Source organism: Peromyscus leucopus, chromosome 12 (assembly GCF_004664715.2).
Source record: "Peromyscus leucopus breed LL Stock chromosome 12, UCI_PerLeu_2.1, whole genome shotgun sequence".
In the NCBI taxonomy this organism is placed as follows: domain Eukaryota; kingdom Metazoa; phylum Chordata; class Mammalia; order Rodentia; family Cricetidae; genus Peromyscus; species Peromyscus leucopus.
The window spans coordinates 64917582-64938274 of NC_051073.1; the positions used below are offsets into that span (position 1 = coordinate 64917582).

At 50.1% G+C, this 20693-nt stretch overlaps 1 protein-coding gene across 1 annotated transcript in view; it reads left to right on the plus strand.

Annotated features, from left to right (window-relative positions):
- The window catches only part of Xxylt1 (xyloside xylosyltransferase 1), a 145481-nt gene extending 138753 nt beyond the window's left edge, over nt 1–6728 (plus strand). The window contains exon 4 of the mRNA XM_028894051.2: nt 4385–6728. Coding sequence (XP_028749884.1) covers nt 4385–4877 — 493 coding nt within the window. The 3' untranslated portion in view covers nt 4878–6728. The remainder of the gene's footprint in view (nt 1–4384) is intronic.
- The last annotated feature ends 13965 nt before the right edge of the window (nt 6729–20693 follow it).

A 20693-nucleotide genomic window follows, 5' to 3' on the forward strand; every position in this document is an offset into this window, starting at 1 on the left:
GTTCTTCGCTGTCCAGTCGCTGGCAACAGCCTCCTTTTGTCTCTCTCCAGGTCAGGGCTCCCCGGCCCGTCCTGACACATTTTCTCAGCCCATTAGGAGCAGCAAAGTTAAGGACTTGGTAGTTCTAGAACCCCATCCCTCCATGTTTTGAGCCTATGGATGGTGACATTAATAGTGAGGTGAAGATGAGCCATGATGGTTCCCCATCTTCATTTCTACAGAATTACGGGTGGAATTGTGCATTGCTGCATGCCACCTTACATCACAGATGTAATGGTAAAGGAGTCATTGGGGAGGAGGGTGACCCCTTATCTGGATGACTGCTGAAAGAAGAATGGGGACTAGAGGTCCCCACACACAGGGAATCACCCCCTGCAGATGGAGGTCAGTGTCGGGCTGAAGACACCATCAGAAGCCAGGGCAGCGTGAAGCAGGTTCTTCGTCACCGCGTGCAGAGGCGGCCAGCTCTCCACCACCATCTTGTACATCTAGCCCTGCAGTCACGGCAGGCTGAGTTTCTGTTAAATGGGCTGCCTGACTTTGCTGCTTTCTCTTAGGACCTAGTCAGCTGATGACCTCAGAGCTCAGGGACGTGGAGGGAAAAGTGAAGGCCCGCTTTGCAGGTGGTGGCAGATGTGGCTCTCTACAAAGCTTGGCTCTTGTAACAACAGCACCCCGGTGCCCTGCATGACCCTCCCTCCCAAGCTGAAGGCCTCAGTGAGGCAGAGTTCAGAACCACACCAATCCCTAGGCTGGCTGTGGTCTGCTCTGCTCCCTGGTGTGCGGATGGTGGTGGTCCTGATCCATTTAATGAGGTGTGTATTGCTGCTTCCTCAGCAGTTCTTGCTGCCTTCTCCCCAAGACCTCCTTCCAGGCCCCCCTCCCTCCCTTGTGAGATTCTCTTTGGTCCTATTACAAATAGCTCAGCGACCCTGGAAACTTTTCTTATCCTCCTAGGCTGGGCCAGGGGCACAGAGGTACCATGAGTCTACAGAACATGCTGGCCAGAGAGGCAGGGTGGAGGCTATTCCTCCAGAAAGCAGGCAGGAGAGGGCCAGGACTTAGAGCTCCAGAAGAGGAGGGCCTCAAGGAGAGCTCTGGTGTAAGTCTCTGGTTGTTCTGCTGGAGTCCCCTCCTCTCCTGCCTGCCAGCCTGGTTCCACCCCTAAGGACTGGCCCACCCAAGCCCAGGGGCCCTTAGCCTGAGAAGCCGAGGGCTCTCCTAGCCCATGCTGTCTCCCATGGTGGGGATATGGAGTTTGCCAACTCAATTCCTGGCGTGCAGACAGAGCTAGTGTTTATAGCCAAACCCACATTTCTAACAAGGGCCTCCAAACAGGGTCGGCCACGTGCTGCTCAGCTGCCTCCTCTCCTGCCATGCCCCATGCAAGGTCTTGGCTTTGGATACCCAGCCCCTTCCAGGAATGTACCATCCAGAGGAAAGAGCTTGAAGGGCCTTCATTTGTGTTTTTCCAACAGGCCTCACTGACTTCTGGAAGGACTCTTTATTTACAGTGGACCATCTGTGCAAGGCTTATTTCCCAGTTGAAAACTATTTACAAAGAGAAGGGAAAAGCTTCTCCATGCTGTTATGGCACCCGGGTGATCATGGGGAGTGGAACAAGACCACACAGGGAAGAGTGGATGGGTGTGAGAATGGACGGTCTATCCAAGAAACTTCTGGAAGATCAGGACTCAGAACCACATACCTGCATTCATGCAGGAGACCCGTGGACATAGCTAGCCAGCCCCAGGCCCCTGTGAGGACAGGGCAGGATGTATACTGACCTGATTCAGAGTGGTTCTTAGGTCTGGTCCCCAGGCCCTTAGCTTTAACATGTCGGTCGGCCAAGTTCAGAAATGAGTTTGGAACATTAGCCCGTGGAATCTGAGGCAGGCAGAGATAAAGGGACCACAGAGATCAGAAACCCTGCTTAGCTGACCAAAGGCCACAGTGTCCTGGGAGAATGTGAGAGGGCCGTGCAGTCTACCCCCCACCCCACCTTTGTGGCAGCTGAGGAGAGCTGGCGTCACCAGCTCCTGTGTATGCGCCCACCCGCCACATCCCTGTCCGTCAACCCAAGCCTGTGCCGGAGAAGACAGCCGATCCATGTCTTCTGGATTCTGGGTTCATCTGGGATAGCGGGAGCACTTTGACAAGGCACACAGGTCATTCTGTGCTTAGGGAGGCATCAGTTCCTCTGCAGGCTGCTGCTGCTTCAGCAGACACAGTGGGAACTTGTTATTTCCAGTTTCCTGCCCCTTTTGCCCAGGCTACATCAAAATGTGCTGATCCCCATCCTGGCTCTTGGTTACAGAATGCCTCTGCCTTCCGCCTGGTGCAGTCCTGGCCATGGCGTTCCTCGGGAGCCACCTGGGTTATAGTTGCCACCTGGAGATGTTGTCTCCTCTCCCAAGCCTAGCAAGGCAGGGGTCAGGCTACCTTTGGCTACACTTGATACAGAGAGGGAAGATCTGGGGACACCCCCCGCCCAAGCGAGAGTATCCCCCGATCCCCAGCTGTGAACTTGTGAAGGGCAAAGCCCTTTTCAGTACATCCGACCCCTTGTCCATGGTGGGTGTCATGCTCTGTGTAGTGACTCGGTCAGTAGCCTTACCTTGGCCTGGTCACCCTGCCCAAGACCCTGTCATCTGGGAAACCTACATGAGGTAGAAGTGCTCAAGGACCCTGTCCCTCCAGCCAGCCCCTGATCTCTTCCGGGTTTTCTGCAAGGGAGGCAGGCAGGCAGGGAAGCAGTGGCCAGGATGGAGCAGAGACAGCTCTCTCTTCCCTCCTTCCTGGCTCTCTTCCTCCTCTTCCTCCTTGCTAAGTGCCCCTGCCCCCACCAATGGCAGAGGAACCCAGTACATGGATGGTGCAGCATCTCCTCCCGCTGGGTCTCTCCTCTGCCTGGTAACACTGTGCTGACCCAGGTCTCTGGTAGAATTGTAGCTAGCTTGTAACCTGACCCTGAAATTAACCACTTGGGGGTAGGGTAAAATGGTGGAGTGTTGTCACACTGGTGGTCCCATCATGGCAGGCTCTCTGCCTGAGGACCTCAGCATCTCAGCTTGCTCCGAAGCTTATCTTTGCCAAGGTTGTTATCAGCAGGCAGGCGCCAGGTCAGAGCCAGATCCCAACTCTTCTCACAGCCCGTTCCTGACCAGACGCTAACAATGGGCCTGTGTGCCCCACTGCTTGGTGTCCCAAGGGCATGCTGTTCCCTTACCGAGATCAAACTGTCGGCTGCCTTTCTGACATGTGAGACCACAAAGAAGGCTTGTCTGTCCCCTTACGGGGGTCATGGGTTGAACCAGAGAATGGACCTGCTGCAGGTCTTGAATGCTGCAGCTATGGTTTGCTTTTGACAACAACTTGCGCGTCCTATCCTGTGAACAGTGGGATGCATTTCCTGGCTGGTGTGGCCGTGATGCATTCCCCACCCTGGTGACCCAGGCTCACCCTGCCCATCCCAGGCGCTGCTGCTGGGCCTTGTCTGTGAGTACAGGTTTGGGGACATCATTCTCACCATGCCTGTAGCACACAAGATCTTAGAAAGGCTAGGAAGCAGAGTGCCCAGTGCTCGAAACATGTCAGTCACAGGAAGATTGCTAGATGTTTCCTCCCACCTCCAGATGAAAGTATTTGGATAAAAGGCTGAGAAGGGTCATTTTTCTGAATCTGCTAGGGAAAGACCAAAATCGAGGTGGCATCTCCTCCAAGTGCCATAGTCCCACATGGCTCCATACAGCTGCTTTCCACCATGACTTGTGAGTGAGTGTATGCCTAGATATCATCTCTGGATCCCAGTCTCTACCCAGCCCCTCAGAAATGCTAGGCTGAGGGTCATGAATGAAGCTTGTTCTAAAGCAGAAAGCGTGTTTGGTTCCGTCTGAGTTTGACTGTTGTGACTTCACCAGCCATCGTTCAGAACCTCTTCCCCCTTGTGTCTTCTCTTCAGGGCCGTAATGACAGGGTGGGGGGTTCTACCCCACTGCTGTCCTCTGAACCATGTGAACTTGGAGCCAAGGCCGGCCTAGCTGAGGGAGGAGCAATCCCCATTCAGCATGTCCCCAGTACCTGCCATCTCTACAGATCCTAACACGATGGTAGTGACAGTGATGACCTCATCAGCCTGGTCACCCTGAGGTGACAGAGGATGAGAAGAACCTGAGACTTAGAGTGTGTGGAGGTGGGGCTGGATTCAGGCTCTCGCTGGGCTGCCTGCTGGCGATGTGATGCAGAGTCTGAACCTCAGGATGCCTCTACTTTTGTCCCTGTGAAATGGAAGGAAAAGAGGTCACGGGGAAGGCCCAGGAAGCAGTCTGGCAAAGCTCATTCACCCCAAACGGGGATAATGATGGTTTCTTTCTCCCCTCCACAGGCACACGTTCTGGCAGTTCCGCCATGAGAACCCCAGGACCAGAGTTGGGGACCCTCCCCCGGAGGGGCTCCCTGGCTTCAACAGTGGAGTGATGCTGCTGAACCTGGAGGCTATGCGCCAGTCTCCGCTCTACAGCCATCTGCTGGAGCCCGCGTGGGTTCAGCAGCTTGCAGACAAGTACCGCTTCCGGGGCCACCTTGGGGACCAGGACTTCTTCACCATGATTGGCATGGAGCACCCCGAGCTCTTCCACGTGCTGGACTGCACCTGGAACCGACAGCTGTGCACCTGGTGGAGGGACCATGGCTACAGCGATGTCTTCCAGGCATACTTCCACTGTGAGGGCCACGTCAAGATCTACCATGGCAACTGCAACACCCCATCCCGGAGGACTAGGCACAGGCTCCCCCACTCTGCCCATTGGGGTCCAGGTGCTGCAGGCCTCCCAGCTGGCCAGGCCCTGTCCAGTGGCCATCCAAAGAAACTTCGCTGAGCACTGCTGGAGCTCAGGCTGTCTCCCTCCGGGCATCATGAAGGACAGACACAGATACCTTCCGGAGATGGTTGACGATACGGAAGGACAAGATCCCTTGTCCACATGGAATCAAAACCCCTTGGAAACAACTGGCTTTTGCTGGACCACATGAGTGTTCAGATTGACAGGCTGCTGTTTGGAGAGAAGCAGCGCCGCTCTAGTTCCCGGCGAGCACTGAATGAGTGAGTCAGGGTTTTAACAAGCAGCCCAGAGTGTAAGCCTCCGAAGGAATGCCGCAGTCCACATCCTTTCCCAGGAGGCTTTGTACCTCCTCTCCAGATGTTCACGCTGCTTGGTGCAGCCTTCAAGAGCAGCGTCTCTTGTGGTAAGGCCTCTTGGGCCAGCGAGGAGGCGCATAATAATCCCCTTACTGTGGCCTTCACAGCTCTTCTCTCCCCATTCTCCCTTGTCCGTCATCCACCTGCTCCCGGTGACCTGACTGTACTAAGGGATCAAATCCACCATCAACCAACAGAGATTGGCTCTGCTGAGGCGTGCACTAGAATTGTCCAGACTAGGGAGAGTCACTCCAGAGAGCAGCCTAACAGTTCACTGATGCAACTAGGTGGACTTGGAAAGGGGTGGCCTGGGGTCTCGCTGTGGTCTCCGGTGTGGAAAACCCATACTTACCTATGGCACCTACCCCTTCACAGAAGAGTGCGCCATCTCTCTCCTTGGGCTTGGGATGGGCTCTGTAACTCAGCTGCCCACGCGAAGCCACCGCAGGCCATGCCTGTACAGTCCAGCTCATGTCCTCAAGCAAGAAATGTTAGATCCTCATTATATTTCTTCCACCACAAGCGAGAACAGCTAATAAATAGTCTTTGAGAACACTTGGTTCATGTTGGTTGTTCTCTGACCAGAGTCTCCAGGGGCCTGGGGCTCTGAATGAAGACAGGACTCACTATCAACCAGAGCGCCTAAAAGGACCCACGAAGGCCTGCCGAGTGGCAGTGGTAGTGGTGCTGTGTTCGGTTCTAAGTACAGAGCCGTTTCGTTCTGGCTTTTGCTAGATCCGTCTGCTGCTGGGGAGGAAACAGCCAGCCCCCCCCCCCCCCCCCCCGCCCTGCTTCTTAGCCCAGACCCCACAGCTGCATCCGTGCCTGGCGAGGCGGCACACGCTCCCTCACGAGCCCTCTGCTGGGGCCCAGTTCATCTGTTCTCCAGGCTACTTGATTTCCTATTTATAGCTTCTGGTTATTAGATGCCTGCTGTGTGCCAGGCATCGTCTTGAGGATTTATGTGTGCTCTGGATAATCATGAAAACTTCACAAGTTCATTCCAGTTCTAAAACTTACATATGAAAACACATGGACAGCCCGATGCTGTGGTGGTTGCTGCAGCTCCTTATTGTACAAAAGTGTTGGAAACAGCCTAAAATGCTGACCAGGGAAGTAGATAAATAATGCATATGGCAACCATATAATGGAATATATTAAAAATCATTTTAAGGAATATTTAATGTACCAGGAAATACTTAATGCTAGTGAGTCAAGAATACAAAATATAAGGTTGTATGTATGTCCTTTTTTTTAAAATTACATGTGTGTGTGTCTATATGTATTTGTGTACAAACAGGTACATACATGAAGTATGTATGTATGTATGTATGTATGTATGGAAAGAGGGAGACTGAAGAACAAGCCTATTCTGTATTTTGTTCGTTCAACTCCTCAAAGACCATACTTCAAACACATTAACAAAACAGTTATCTCTATGCGGGGGAGAAGTGGATTAAAAGCCAGGGAGTTTTTTAACTCACAATAACAGCAGAATTTTTCATCAATCATTAAAGTGTTTCTAAAGCTACAAGTGTCTTCCGTTATTGCAAGAAAAACAGTAAGCCAGGTACTCAGAGCACAACAGCATCACCTACTTTATGTGTGTGTGTGTGTGTGTGTGACTGTGGAGCAGCACAAAGGACAGCTTTGTGGAGTCAGTCCCCTCCTTCCACATTTACACACTGTCTTAGGTTTCTATTGCTGTGAAGAGACACCATGACCACAGCAACTCTTATAAAGGAAAACATCTAACTGGGGCTGGCTTACAGTTTCAGAGGTTCAGTCCACTATCATCATGGTGGGGAGCACGGAGGCGTGCAGGCAGACATGATGCTTCCTACATCTTGATCAGAAGGCAATAGGATATTAACTGAGACACTAGGGGTATCCAAAGCATAGGAGACCTCAAAGCCCACCCCCACAGTGACACACTTCCGCCAACAAGACCACACCTCCTAATAGTGCCACTCCCTATGAGATGATGGGGGCCGGTTACACTCGAACTACTGCAATTACCCATTGCACCAGCCCCCCATTTACTCTTGAGGTCCCCCTCAGGAGGTCCCCCTCCCCTGCCAGCAGTGGCTTTGGCCTAAATGCCTCTGGTGGATGTAGGGCCATAGACGATAGGAAACCCAGCCAGACGGGCGAAAGCCGCTGTGGCTTCTTGGCTTGCCACAAGTGGTTCTGACAGGTTGGAGAGTCAGCTCTGCGTGGGGTCCTGTTGGGATTCGTGCTGTGCATACATAACTAAAAGGCTGTGCTTCATTTATTGCATAGAACCTTCATTGTCTAGTACATATCTGTACATGTAAGTAAAATGGAGGTCCAGATGGCGTTTCTGAATATATAAACTTTTATCTTCATTACTGTTAATTTCCATATTTTTCATGCTTATTTTGTAAAATGCAAAATAAATGCTATACATTTAAACATTTTAATCACACTCGTTTATTTAACGTGCGTGTGTATATTCACAGTCATACACATACACTATTGTACTGTGCATGGGGCGGCCGGAGGACTTGCCGGAGTTAGTTCCCACCTTCTACCCAGTGCATTCCAAGGATGAAACTCTGGTGGGTAGGCTTGGCGGCAGGTGCCGTCACCCACTGAACCACCTCACCAGTCCGGTGTCCGTTTTAAACCATTCTCCTCTACCATATGTGTCATCCTGTTATACAGATCATGGCTGGTCATGATTGGCGTCCCCAAAGAACAGCTGAGGCTGAATGGGGTCTGGTCCTCACCTCTCCCGTGGCTGCCTCCCTTCTCTACAGAAAAGTAATCTAATAATAGCAGCACTAGCCTTGCTCCCATTTCCCACATGATAGTAGCCTTTGTGCATACACAAAGCCCACGCTCCGCACAGGCCGATAGCCTTTGGAAAGCTTGCAGGCTTATGGATGCGATTCACTCTTGTATGTGTGTAAAGTCAGCATCCCCCACAACAGTGCATCAGCAAGCCACAGAAGAGTGGTTGGTTCAGTGGTACCCAACCTGGGGTGCACCAGGGGTCAGTGGGTACTTGCTCAAACCTCCTCCGTTTCAACAATAGCTAGTTGGGAAGTCTGACTCTGGATCTAGAGGTGGGCAGGGTGGCACAGTGGAGAGAACGCCACCTGGCTGCCTGAATCTACAGCTGCCCTCACTACCTGGGCCACCTTGAATAAATAAGGTCACCCCACCCCTGTTTCTAAACCCATGGGCTAGAGATCTGGCGAAGAGTGTTTGCAGGAAGAAAGATGTATCAGGTGCAAGGAAAGGCTGGTAGTTATTAAATATTCTTTTAAAAATAATAAACTCCAGCAGTTGAGTTGATTACATGTGCTGCAGGTGGCCAGCTTGCTTGCAGGGGTCCACCTTTGAGTTATTTGAATCACGCTGCACACACCTACGAGGTAACTTGTTGGGCAATATTCGGATAACTCTCGACCCTGGCCTCAGTTTCTTCCTGCATAAAAACGAAGGGTATCTCAGGGGCACCTCTGTCCCCAGCCACATGTGGAGCCGCGGTGCTTAACACAAGCCTGCGGGGTCACATGTGCGGTGTAGACCTTCCCCACCCACTCCCCATTCATCACACAGACAACAGGAACTCACGTGGATGGGTGATGTACTCCTCCATCCTGCTGTGGGCAGGCAGGATGGAGTATAGGCAAACTATGGAAGACTGTTTGCAATCACAAAAGAATTGCATGTCCTTCAAGGGCCCAATACACACACACACACACACACACACACACACACACACACACACACTCACACACACACACCCGCTTCACTCTCGAGACAGCTGGGCCAACTAAGATTTTGTCTTAACTTTGGGCTCTGTGTCCATCTACCAATGGGCTTCCCAGGCACCGCTTCTTTACAGGCAGATGGTCCTTCCGTGGGTCACAGGTCGGGAAGCACAGAGGCTTAGGAACGAGGAGGAGCTGCCCACATGAAGCAGACCCAGCCGCTCCTGGGGAGTGTGCCTGGGCTTATTCAGAGGAGGATGCTGGGATGGGGCCTGCGGCTCAGATCCCAGGGCATCTCTATCCTGTCCTGAGGGGACGGTGCCACTACACAGCCACCTTCTAGAGGCCCGGCTGGCCTTGGATGTATGTGAAAGAGGACTCCCTCCCTCCAAGACCAGGCGCTCCTCTCAGCCTCCCTCCTGAAGTGGAGGGTTTGCCCCAGGTCCGCCCTGGGCCCTATGTGTCTGGGCTGGCGACAGGGCAGTGGCCTATGTCAGGCCATGGTGATAATAGGCAGGGGACCTGTCTGGGACCCGGGGGGGGGGGAAGCAAGTTACCAACACTTCAGTTCATGCCCGGACCCATTCCTGCACCCTGGGGGGATCAGTCCCACCCCCCAACAGACAGTTATTCCAAAGTGTGTCCCCTGTATCTCTGTTTTCACTATGTGGCAGTCTTACTTGGTGTCTATGGCCTGAATTGAAATAACTCACGCTTCCTTCCTTCATTCACCACAGCCTGTTGGGTGAGACTGTTCCTGGAGAGACGAGAGACAAATGTCTACCCTCCCCAAATAGGGAGCCAGTGACAGGCGAAGGTGAACAAGTCCACCCAAGTCCAGCTTGGTGAACCGGTAGGATTAATGGTTATTTATAGGCGTATGGGTGAGGGGTTAGCTACCAGAAGCAGGTACAACCCAAAGGCAGCTGGATCCCTCCAAAGCCCACCCCAGCCTGGGTAAGGATGTCCCAACTGCTACAACCCCAGGAGTTCTGCGACACTTGCAGACAGATGGGAGAGAGACTCTCCTCCAGGCAGCTGAGCTGGTCAGCCCAGGGGAGGGATGACTCGCCGCCTCCACAACACGTGACTTACGTGACCCTGGAAGGTCTCAACTCTCCCAGCTTGTAAGGTTTGTTTATATCTCTGATCTCCAGAGCCTCCCTTCTCCCTCCGGGAGGGAACACTTCAACTCAGAAGGAGCCTTTTAATAAGGAGGCTGTGCTGCTGGCTGGTTGTATGTGTCAACTGGACACAAGCTAGAGTCATCAGAGAGGAAGGAGCCTCAGTTGAGGAAATGCCACCATGAGATCCAGCTGTAAGGCATTTTCTCAATTAGTGATCAATGGGGGAGGGCCCAGCCCATGGTGGGTGGTACCATCCCTGGGCTGCTGGTCCTGGGTTCTATAAGAAGGTGGGCTGAGCAAGCCATGGGAAGAAAGCAGCATCCCTCCATGGCCTCTGCATCAGTTCCTGCCTCCGGATCCTGCCCTGTTTGAGTTCCTGTCCTGATGATGATGAACAGCAAGGCTGAAGTGTGAGCCAAAGAAACCCTTTCCTCCCCAACTCGCTTTGTGGTCATGGTGCTTCCTCACAGCAATAGAAACCCTAACTAAGACAGAGATGGCCACACTGCCTTTTTAATTGCCCCCCCCCAGAGCCACGTGAAGACCGTCTGCATGCTACCAGCCTCTCCCATGCTTCTCCTCACTCCCCACATTGCTTACCCTGAGGAATTCCCATGTCATCTCCACCCACACACTCCTCTAGTCGTCTGTATCAGCATTCCTGTCCTTGTTCCTCGTGGGCCAGATGACCTGTTCTTTGTGTTGTAGACCCAGGGGTCAAACCAGGACCATGAGGTAGGTAGATAGTTCCAATTTCTTAAAATTTATTTGTGTGTGTGTGTGTGTGTGTGTGTGTGTGTGTGTGTGTGTGTGTGCACTCACATGCAGGTACTGATGGATCCACTAGAGTTACAGGTGGTTGTGAGCTACCCAACATGGAGGCCAGGAATGGCTGTGAGTCCTCTGAAAGAGCAGCTAGTGCTCTTAACTGCTGAGCCATCTTCCTGTGACCAACATGTCCATTATGACCCAGTGGCAATGGAAGCCTTGCTACCCTCTCCAGCAGAAGCCTCACGGTTGTTGTTTGGTTTTACTCTTTTGGGGGGAGCCTGCCACGCAGCTCCCAAATAAATCACACACTGAGGCTTAGTCTTACTTATAAATGCCTGGCCTTAACTTGGCTTAGTTTCTTGTCAGCTTTCCTTAACTTTAAATTATCCCACTACCTTTTGCTTCTGGGCTTTTCCTGTTCTCATCTGTAAATCTTACTCTTACTCCATGGCTGGCCCCTGGAGTCCTTGTCCTCCTCCTCCTCTGGCTCCTTGATCCCTCCTCCCAGATTTTTCCTTCTATTTATTCTCTCTGCCTGCCAGCCCCACTTATCCTTTCTCCTGCCTCACTATTGGCTGTTCAGCTCTTTATTAGACCATCAGGTGTTTTAGACAGGCAGAATAACACAGCTTCACAGAGTTAAACAAATACAACATAAGCAGAAGTAACACACCTTAAAATAATATTCTACTACACCTCACTTCCCTACCTCTATGTGTTTACATGTGTCTCTGTGCGTAGACACGTATAGGTCATCAACATACTGCAGTCTTCCAAAACTCCTGACTAACCTCAGCTAGCCCAGGCAAGAACGGTTTTACAAGGGGCACAAAGCTGAAGACCGAGTCCGTACGAGGTGACTGGAATGTCTGTGTTTGCAGAACATGGATGCTCTGGGGAGGCGGTTAATCCTCTTTTGTTCAGGCAACAGACAGTGACAGCCGGGTTGACAATCTCCCAAGGCTAAGTGCCCACAGGCTTAGGGAAAGCAAAGGACTCGGTCATGGTCACAGGCAGGCAGCTTGGTGGCAAACTTGGAGCCGTCACATCCTGGCTAACCTTTAAGGAGACTCAGCCTCACCACCAGGAAGCCGTGACGGCTTGTCACTCCAGCCTTCCCTCTTCCTGGGCCTCCGTGTGGCTCTCCTCTCCTACCTTTCTTCCCTGCCCAGGATCCCTCTGGGGCTGCAGCACCCTACCACCCCATGCTTTGAAATGTCCCAGGTGGTGACCTCAGTCTCCGGGCACCCAAGGCACCTTGTGTCACAGCCTCCCCCCCCCTCCTTGTCCCACACAGTGTGTGGGTGTACTTTCACAGAGAGAGCTAGCTTTTGTCCTGTCTCCATGGTCCATGAAAGCCCATTAAGGAATGGAAGCCCTGGTCTGTGCGCTCCCCTGGATGTGCCCAGGGCGTCACATGGCTCTCCTCCCCTGCCTCCTTTATATTTCTTCCTGCTGCTCTTCCATGGAGCCCCAGCTGGAACTGGAGGAAGGCTTATTGTTGAACTTTTTATTGATTCTTTTATTGATTCACATCATGCACCCCAATCCCACTCATCTCCCCATCCCTTCATATCTACCCTCTGCTCTTGCATCCTCCCCTAAAAAATAAAATTAAATTAAATTTAAAAAAAATCTCATCATGGAAGTTGTAGTGTGTCACAGTGAGTCACACAGTAAATCCTTTAGTCCATACGTCTTTACTTGCAAATGTTCATTGTAATGAGTCATCAGTCTGCTTTGTGGCCTCTGGCTTCTGCTACACTATCAATACTGGATCCTCACTGGGACTGGAGGAAGGTTTATTTGGACCCCAATTTGTATTAGATGTCCCTTGTTCGTCGTCTGTCATATGTACCTTCTTGCATGAGTCTTATGGGTTTTATAAGAAAAAGTAGCTACATATATGGGTGATGGTAAAGCACGTCCTGAGGGCTGGAAACGAGGCTAGCAGCATCCTGTGGTCCTGGGTATGACCTATAGGAGGTATGGGGCCTGAATGGGAGGTAAAGAAATGAATAGGGCCTGTCTAAACTGGAGTCCTAACCAGGTGTAAGCCCTAAAAAGCCACTGGAGGAGTCAGAAGAGACATGTGATAAGGTGGAGCTCGTGGGGGGGGGTGTGATCTGCGGAACCGTTACCCTTTTTCAAAAACACAAACTGGTCAGCCTTACTCTTGGATGCTCTCCTCACACGAGCACGGCTGCCATCTAACATTGTACAGAACCCAGGAACTCCTTGTGCCCCTCAACTACTGTACCTGCCTTCTCCTGGGCACCTTGAAGGCAGGAATAGTGTGTCAGGACCACACTGCCTGGCATGCTGTGGGAGCTCATTAAACATTTAACCATAGGAATAAGCAGAAACAATACTACATTCTCAGGAGGAAAATGGCAGCCATGGATTTGGGGAACATGAGTAATGAGTAGGTATAGGCCCAGGAGCACCTGCCTCATAGGGTCCCAGTGGGGAGCAGACAAGGAAGAGGTAGGGGTATCTGAGCAACCAGCAGGTTTGGAGGCCATGAGTGGGAGCCCAGGGACCAACACCATTACTGAACATCTGTGTTCCTATTTGTCCTGTCATCAAGCTTAATGATTTTTCGGGAACTTGGCAGCCTTTGTGATTGACTTGTTCCTAAGATTACTATGTGATACATTTGTTTATGCTGCAGAATATTACTTTAACTATGTGAAGGTGTGTTACATTTGTTTCTGCTGCTTTGTTAACAATGTAAAGATGTGTTACATTTGTTTATGCTGCAGAATGTTACTTCAACTATGTAAAAGCGTGTTACATTTGTTTCTGCTGCCTTTGTTAGCAATGTAAAGATGTATTACATTTGTTTGTGCTTCATTTGTTTAACTATGTAAAGATCTGTTGCATTTGTTTCACCTTGCCTGCCTAAGGCACCTGATTGGTTTAATAAAAAGCTGAACAGCCAATAGCTAGGCAGGAAAGGGATAGGCAGGGCTGGTGGGCAAAGAGAATAAGTAGGAGAAATCTAGGCCAAAAAAGAGAGAGAGAGAGAAGAGAGAGAAGAGAATGAGGAGAAAAAGAGGGACAGGCCCGGGGCAGGTAAAAATCCTCTGAGGCAAAACATAGATAAAGAGAAACAGATTAAAACAAGAGATAAGATAAGGCTGAGCATTCATAACTAATATGAACTCTCCATGTCATGATTTGGGAGCTGGTTAATGGCCCATAAGACAAAGCTTGCTACATACTTCTCCTGACCCCATGGGTCACAAGATTTCACAATTCACAAACAAGCTCTGGAGGGGGGAGAGGACCTTCACTTCCACAACCTCATTTTGCCTCACAGCAGTGCCCCTCAGGAAAGAGAAAGGAGAGGAGCTATTATCATCTTGAGCAAGGATAACAGAACTAATGTCACCATTGTGCATGTAGGGGAAACTGAGGCCCATCAAAGTGAAGTTACTTGCCAAAGCTCACCCTACTTGCACATCGTATGTAGAACTGGCACTAGGACTTCTGAGTCCCAGCTGTCCTGTCACTCTAAGAGCAGGCTCCTGTGGCATCTATGTATGAAGATGCCATGGTAAAGCCTAAGGCTTTGCACGTTAATCTAAAATAGCTACAAATGCGTAAAATGTTCTTTTGGTTAAATCCGAATAAAACTACCAAACATTGCCAGGCATGGAGGCATGTGCCTTTAATCCCAGCACTCAGGAGGCAGAAGCTGCCAGATCTCTGTGAGTTTGAGGTCAACCTGGTCTACACAGCAAGTTCCAGGCCATCAATGATTACATAGTGAGACCCTGTCTCAAAAGCAAAACTAAACAGAAAACCAAACGTGGCTGTGGGTGCTGCTCTGTCTCCAGCAACCACATCCATGATGGATGCCTTCTGCATGAAGGTAGATATGATCCTTGGTCAGCAAATGTACCCTGTCATGGGAAGAGACAACAAAGAAGGAAGTAGGTGCCTGAGCTTAGGAAGTGGTGGGGGACACAAGATGCTATTTGACAGACAGTACTGGAAAGGTTTAGATGGTCAGGGCTGGCCCCTGAAGGACTGAACATGAGCAGGAGTCAGCTCTGGGGAGTCTGTGGGGTACGGGCAGAAGGGACGGCAAAAGTGAAGGAACCAGGGAGGGGAAACACTGTTGGGGTAATCAGAAGATCAGTGTGTCAGGTGCAGGGAGAAGGGTGGGGTGGGAGGGTGCCTCACAGCAATGCTGGGTCCTGGAGGAAGGAAGGAGCTGCTTGTTATGTAGGGAAGATATCGGAATTTTCCCAGGAGCCTGCCCTGAGAAAATCCTTCCCAGGGTCCTGGGGAAGACGCTACGTCCTTCATGGTGTTATCTGAGGGAGAAGAATCTATGTGCACCATGCTCTTTTGTTCATCACTTTATTTCTCTAAGACAAAATTCTATCTACACAGCTTCAGCTCTGTCCTGACACTCAGTTCCTCTCTGTCCCTCCTTCTGTCCTCTCATAGCCCTAGTAATAACTAAGCTCTTATGGTCCTCTCATAACCCTAGTGATAACTAAGCTCTTATGCTCTCCACCTTCATCTTCATCCTCTGTTCCTTCATCCTCCATCTTTCCTTCCTCTTCTCTCTTGACCTGATTCAAATCCACCTACAGTCTGCAAAACTTTTCCTTGCTCCTTACTCTCAACCCAAGCCAGTCTGCCTTACCATCTACAGAAACTCTGCCTCGTTCTCTTCTCCTCCAGCCATGTGACTCTGCCTCACCAGGAATTCTGCCTCCCCTTCACTCCCACCTGGATATGCAAAAAAATCCTTTGTTCTGAGTCAAATGCTCTGGAATGCCATTTGGCCAGTCTGAGGACGGAAAGTCTGAGCTTCATTTGCATAAGAAACAAAGCCATACATCTAGAGTCTGCCTATCTCCTAGGCTCTGTAGGGATGCTACCTAGTAGATCAGCAGTAGGTCTGAGAAGCTTATACTGTATGCCCTATGGCCTAGTAGTGTATGAGCACACAAGAAATTCAAGCAAGAAACAGCTGAATAGTAAAGGCTGAATAATACCAAATATTCCTTGATAAATGGCTCGCCTCTAGAAAAGATTCCTTGATCTTTCTAGGTATAGCTTTATTATATACAGTTGAGTCTCTAATATATTCTTGCGGCTTGCAGCAGGAAAATATGAGGGTGTTATCAGGAAGACTGGGTGACAGGTATATTACAGTTCAGGTCAAGGTTCTAGGGGCTTGGGTTATAAACTCAGATGATGGGGAGAGAAAGGCGGGATGTGTTTTGGAGGGGAGCATCAGGCCTTTGAGGATCAGAGCTGTAGGCAGGGTTGGGATGTGCAGTGTGCTGGCTAGATGTATGTCAACTTGACACAAACTACAGTCATCTGAGAGGAGGAAACCTTGACTGAGAAAATGCCTAAGGAAGATCAGGCTGTGGGCCAGTCTATAGAGCATGTTCTTAATTAGTGATTGATGGGGGAGGAGGGCCCAATCCATTGTGAGAGGGGCCATCCCTGGCTGGTAGTCCTGCATTCTATAAGAAAACAGGCTGAGCAAGCCATGGGGAGCATGCCAGTAGGCAGTACCCCTCCATGGCCTCTGCATCAGCTCCTGCCTCCAGGTTCCTGCCCTGTTTCAGTTCCTGTCCTGACTTCCATCAGTGATGGATTGTCACCTGAAATAAACTCTTTCCTCCTCAAGTTGTCTTGGTCATGGTGTTTCATCACAACAGTGGAATCCTAACTAGGACAGGCACAAAGAGGAAGAAGCTCTTCCAGGCTGTGTCATATGCTTTCAGCTTGACTTATCAAGACAGAAAAAAGTTGAAAAAAAAAAAAAGCAGTGTTGAGGGGAGGGGAACAAATGAAGTATTCCATTTTGGTTTGGTCTAGCTGCCTGTTTGAAACAGTTTCTCACTACACAGCTGTCTCAGTTAGGGTTTTCATTGCTGTGAAGAGACACCATGACCACAGCAACTCTTATAAACGAAAATATCTAATTGGGGTGGCTGGCTTACAGTTTCAGATGTTCAGTCCATTATCATCATGGTGGCGAGTGTGACAGTGTGCAGGCCATAGTGCTGGAGCTGGCAGCCCTTACGTCTTGACTCAGAGGCAACAGGAAGTCGACTGATGGTCACACTGGGCATGGCTTGAGCAAAAGAGACCTCAAAGCCCGCCCCCACGGTGACACACCTTCTCCAACAAGGCCACACCTCCTAATAGTGCCACTCCCTCTGGGGGCCATTTTCTTTCAAACCACTATAGTAGCCCAGGCTGGCTTCAAAGTTGTGATCCTTCTGCCTCAGTCTCTCAGGTGCTGGGATTATAGACATGCGTGACTATGCCTAGTGAGTGTCCTGTTACTGACAGGGCATTGGTGACAGCTCCCTAGCAAGCTGCCAGTTCTGGGGAGGGTTCAGAAGATGGGTCAGTTCTGGGAGTCAGTTGTATGGTTTCAGAAGCTAAGTGAGGACACATTGCTTCCCCTTTACCCATTGGAAATCACCCCCAAACTGTAGAAAACCAAGAGATGAAGTAAAACTCAAGCCTGATAAAGTGAAAAGATGTCTATAGCTCTAAACCGTGCTACACGGAGATAGGAAGTGGGCCGGAGAGTGATGAATGATTTATCTGAGAAGAGAATACTCCTCTATCTATATGCTCGAGAGGCAGAGGCATGGACAGCAAGGAGCTGGGTTACCTGGGGGAACAGGAGTGGGAGGTACTAGATACGAAGGGAGGGGGGGCAGGAGTGTGACAGCTGGTAACAGGGACAAGGAGTGTCAATGTGTCTGGAAAGTCAGCCCCACCCAGGTTCCCATTAGTGTTCTCCCAGTCATGCAGGGGACGGGGACTTTATTCACTGAATAAAACGAACCTGGAAGGTCAGGGCACAGGACAGCAATAGTGAAGCCCAGCTGAGCAAGAAGCTGGGCAGAGTATGTACCGAAGGCCAGAGCTATCCCACCTGCCCTGCCCAGCCAGGCTTTTATCCCGACAGACATTTCGAGGCACCCTTCTATTTTCTGTAGAAACTGAACTGCCCAGGAAAAAGCTGTAACTATTGACATTTGGGGTCTAAATGGAAATTCCAGTGGACCATCTGACCATCCTTCAAAGAAGCCCCCGAGTCCCCTGATCTCACTTGTGCCAACCAAGTTTCCTGTTGGCATTTGGCCATAATGGGCTGGCCAAGCTTCATCGGACATTCAAGGGAAGCCTTCAACACAAAAGACGAGACCCAGTCAGAGGAAAACTCACTCAACTGGAATACACAAAGGAAAAGAAAATGTCCAATGAACTGCATCCTCAAAAAGCTTAGAAAGCTGCATCCATGAAGAGCAAATGAATCCTATAAAGAACAGTCGGAACCATCATATGTTCTTGGGAATTAGAAATGACGCTCAGATGGGAAATTCACGGATGATGAGCAGGATCAGGTGATAAATTTAAGGAAAACCCCAAGAAAGCATCAGAGGGAAGCAAAGGTAGAAAACTGGACAAGAAAGACAGCTGTGGTTCTAGAAAGAGAAACAAGAGGAAGTAGGGAAGCTGTTGCCAAGGAAATGATGAAGAGTCGTTCGCAGGGCTAGCGGACATCACTGCCTCGTCCAATGAAGGATGACATGAAGTCAACATGAGCTGTCAGACTATCAGGGAATATTGAAAACGGCCGGTTAAGTGTGAGGATAGACCAGAGACGTCTTCAGAGACAACAAGATCAGGATACTGGCTTCCCACTAGCTATCTTGGGGAACCTTCTGGAGGAAAACTGCTCCCAGGAGGAAGGAAAATAAAGAGTGCACGGGGGCCGGGAGGTAGCCGGGAGGTAGGCAGGAGGTAGGCAGGAGGTAGGCAGCCACTCTGAGGCCCCAGCTGCATCCAGGAAAGCAGCACAGACGGAAGTTGAGGACGGGAGTCCTGGAGGAGACAGAACTGGTAAGATCAGTGATGAGCTCTACCATGCAATACCCTATAGTAACAGCCTTAAGTGCATAGAATGGCCTAGCTAGATGGTAAAGAAAGCTAAGCAGATTAAAATCATCAACTCCAGGGAAATAAAAAAAAAAAAATACATTCACTTGGCCTATGAGTGAAAGATATTAACATAATCATATCAATAAAATACTTAATAAATAATAAGATACAGAATTTTTAAACTAATGGCTTAGTGGAGGCCTTTGCTGCCCAGGCTGATGACCTGTGTTCTATCCCCAGAACCTACATGGAGGAAGTGGAGAGCCAACATCGGCATGTTGTCCTCTGTTCTCTGCATGTATACTGTGGCATACGTGCACACACACACACACACACACACACACACACACACACACACACATGAATAAACAAGAAAAATAGCATAAAATATTTTGTCGAGCCAGGCGGTGGTGGCGCACGCCTTTAATCCCAGCACTCGGGAGGCAGAGGCAGGCGGATCTCTGTGAGTTCGAGGCCAGCCTGGGCTACAGAGTGAGATCCAGGACAGGCGCAAAGCTACACAGAGAAACCCTGTCTCAGAAAAAAAAAAAAAGAAAGAAAGAAAGAAAGAAAGAAAGAAAGAAAGAAAAAGAAAAAATATATTTTGTCGTTTAATTATACATTTGTATAATTAGTGAGCAATTAATAGGTAATATATGAACTAAGTCATCAAGGGGCTGGAGAAAAGGCTCAGCGGTTAAGAGCATGTCCTACTCTTGCGGAGGACCTGAATTCTGTTCCCAGCATTCCTAGCAGATGATGGCAACTGCCTGGAACTCCAGCTCCAGGGGAGCCGACACCCTCTTCTGGCCTCTGTAAGCCCTGCAGTCATGTGCTCAAGCTGGCACTCTCTCCCTCTCCCCCTCTCCCTCTTTCCTTCTCCCTCTCTCTCTTTCTCCTTCTGCCTCTGCCTCTCTCCTCGACTTAAATAAAACTATTTACATTAAACATTTAGACAAAAAGAAGTCACTGGTATCTAAAGGTTCAGGACTGGGTAGCATTCCTAAGCAGAGTGCAAACAGTGAGAAGCAGAGCCAGCAAACGACCCAGCAGACCCCGGGGCAGGCTGGGGCTGGGGCTCCCCAACATTTAGATGCGGATCTGAAGATGAACGGCAGAGCAGGCTGCTGCAGGGGTGTGAGAGCAAAAGACACAACCCAGGCTAAGACTTTCTCGGGAAGCAGGAAGCTCCCAGAAGAAGGCTCTCACACCTGCTAACATAAACTGCACCATCAGTCGCCTTGGGGCAGTGTCCTTGGCCCTTAACATCTGTCAGCTGGAGTACCCTCAATAATATCCCTCAGATGGGCTTACAATGTAGGGTTTCAGCCCAGCCAATGTGCCTCTTACAAAAACATCTGCTTTGGAAATCCCCGCTTTAAAAAACAAAACAAAACAAAAGCCCTCCCCTGCATCTGCAGCATGGGCCTCTATTCTTGGCTGAGCTGATTCAACGTACCCGAACTGCAAACTGCAATTCTTTGTTTCCAGGATAAATGCTACTTCCTCTGACCTCGGTGCCAACCTTCTTCAGTTAACAGAGGGAAACAAGAGGGGCGGGGGGCAGAGGAGCCAGGAGGATCGTGGTTCAGGCAGGAAGGAGGGCTTGGCTGATACCTTGAACCCTGCAAAGATTACTAAGATTGAAATGATTTGGGGGCCGTGAATGCAATGGAATTTTAATCTGTATCCTTTACACATAGCTTGCCAGCCTGGCCTTTCCCCTCAGAATGGATTTACAGTGGGTGACTGTCATTGTATCACTTGTGACCTTTCAACTCCTGCCCCTGGTGGAGAAGAGCCTTCTGGTGTGTGCTCTTCTCGGGGCCAACTAGGTATTCCTTAGGAATTTTGTCATCCCTTTAATAAATACCACCATTATTAAAAATTAAATTGCATACATCT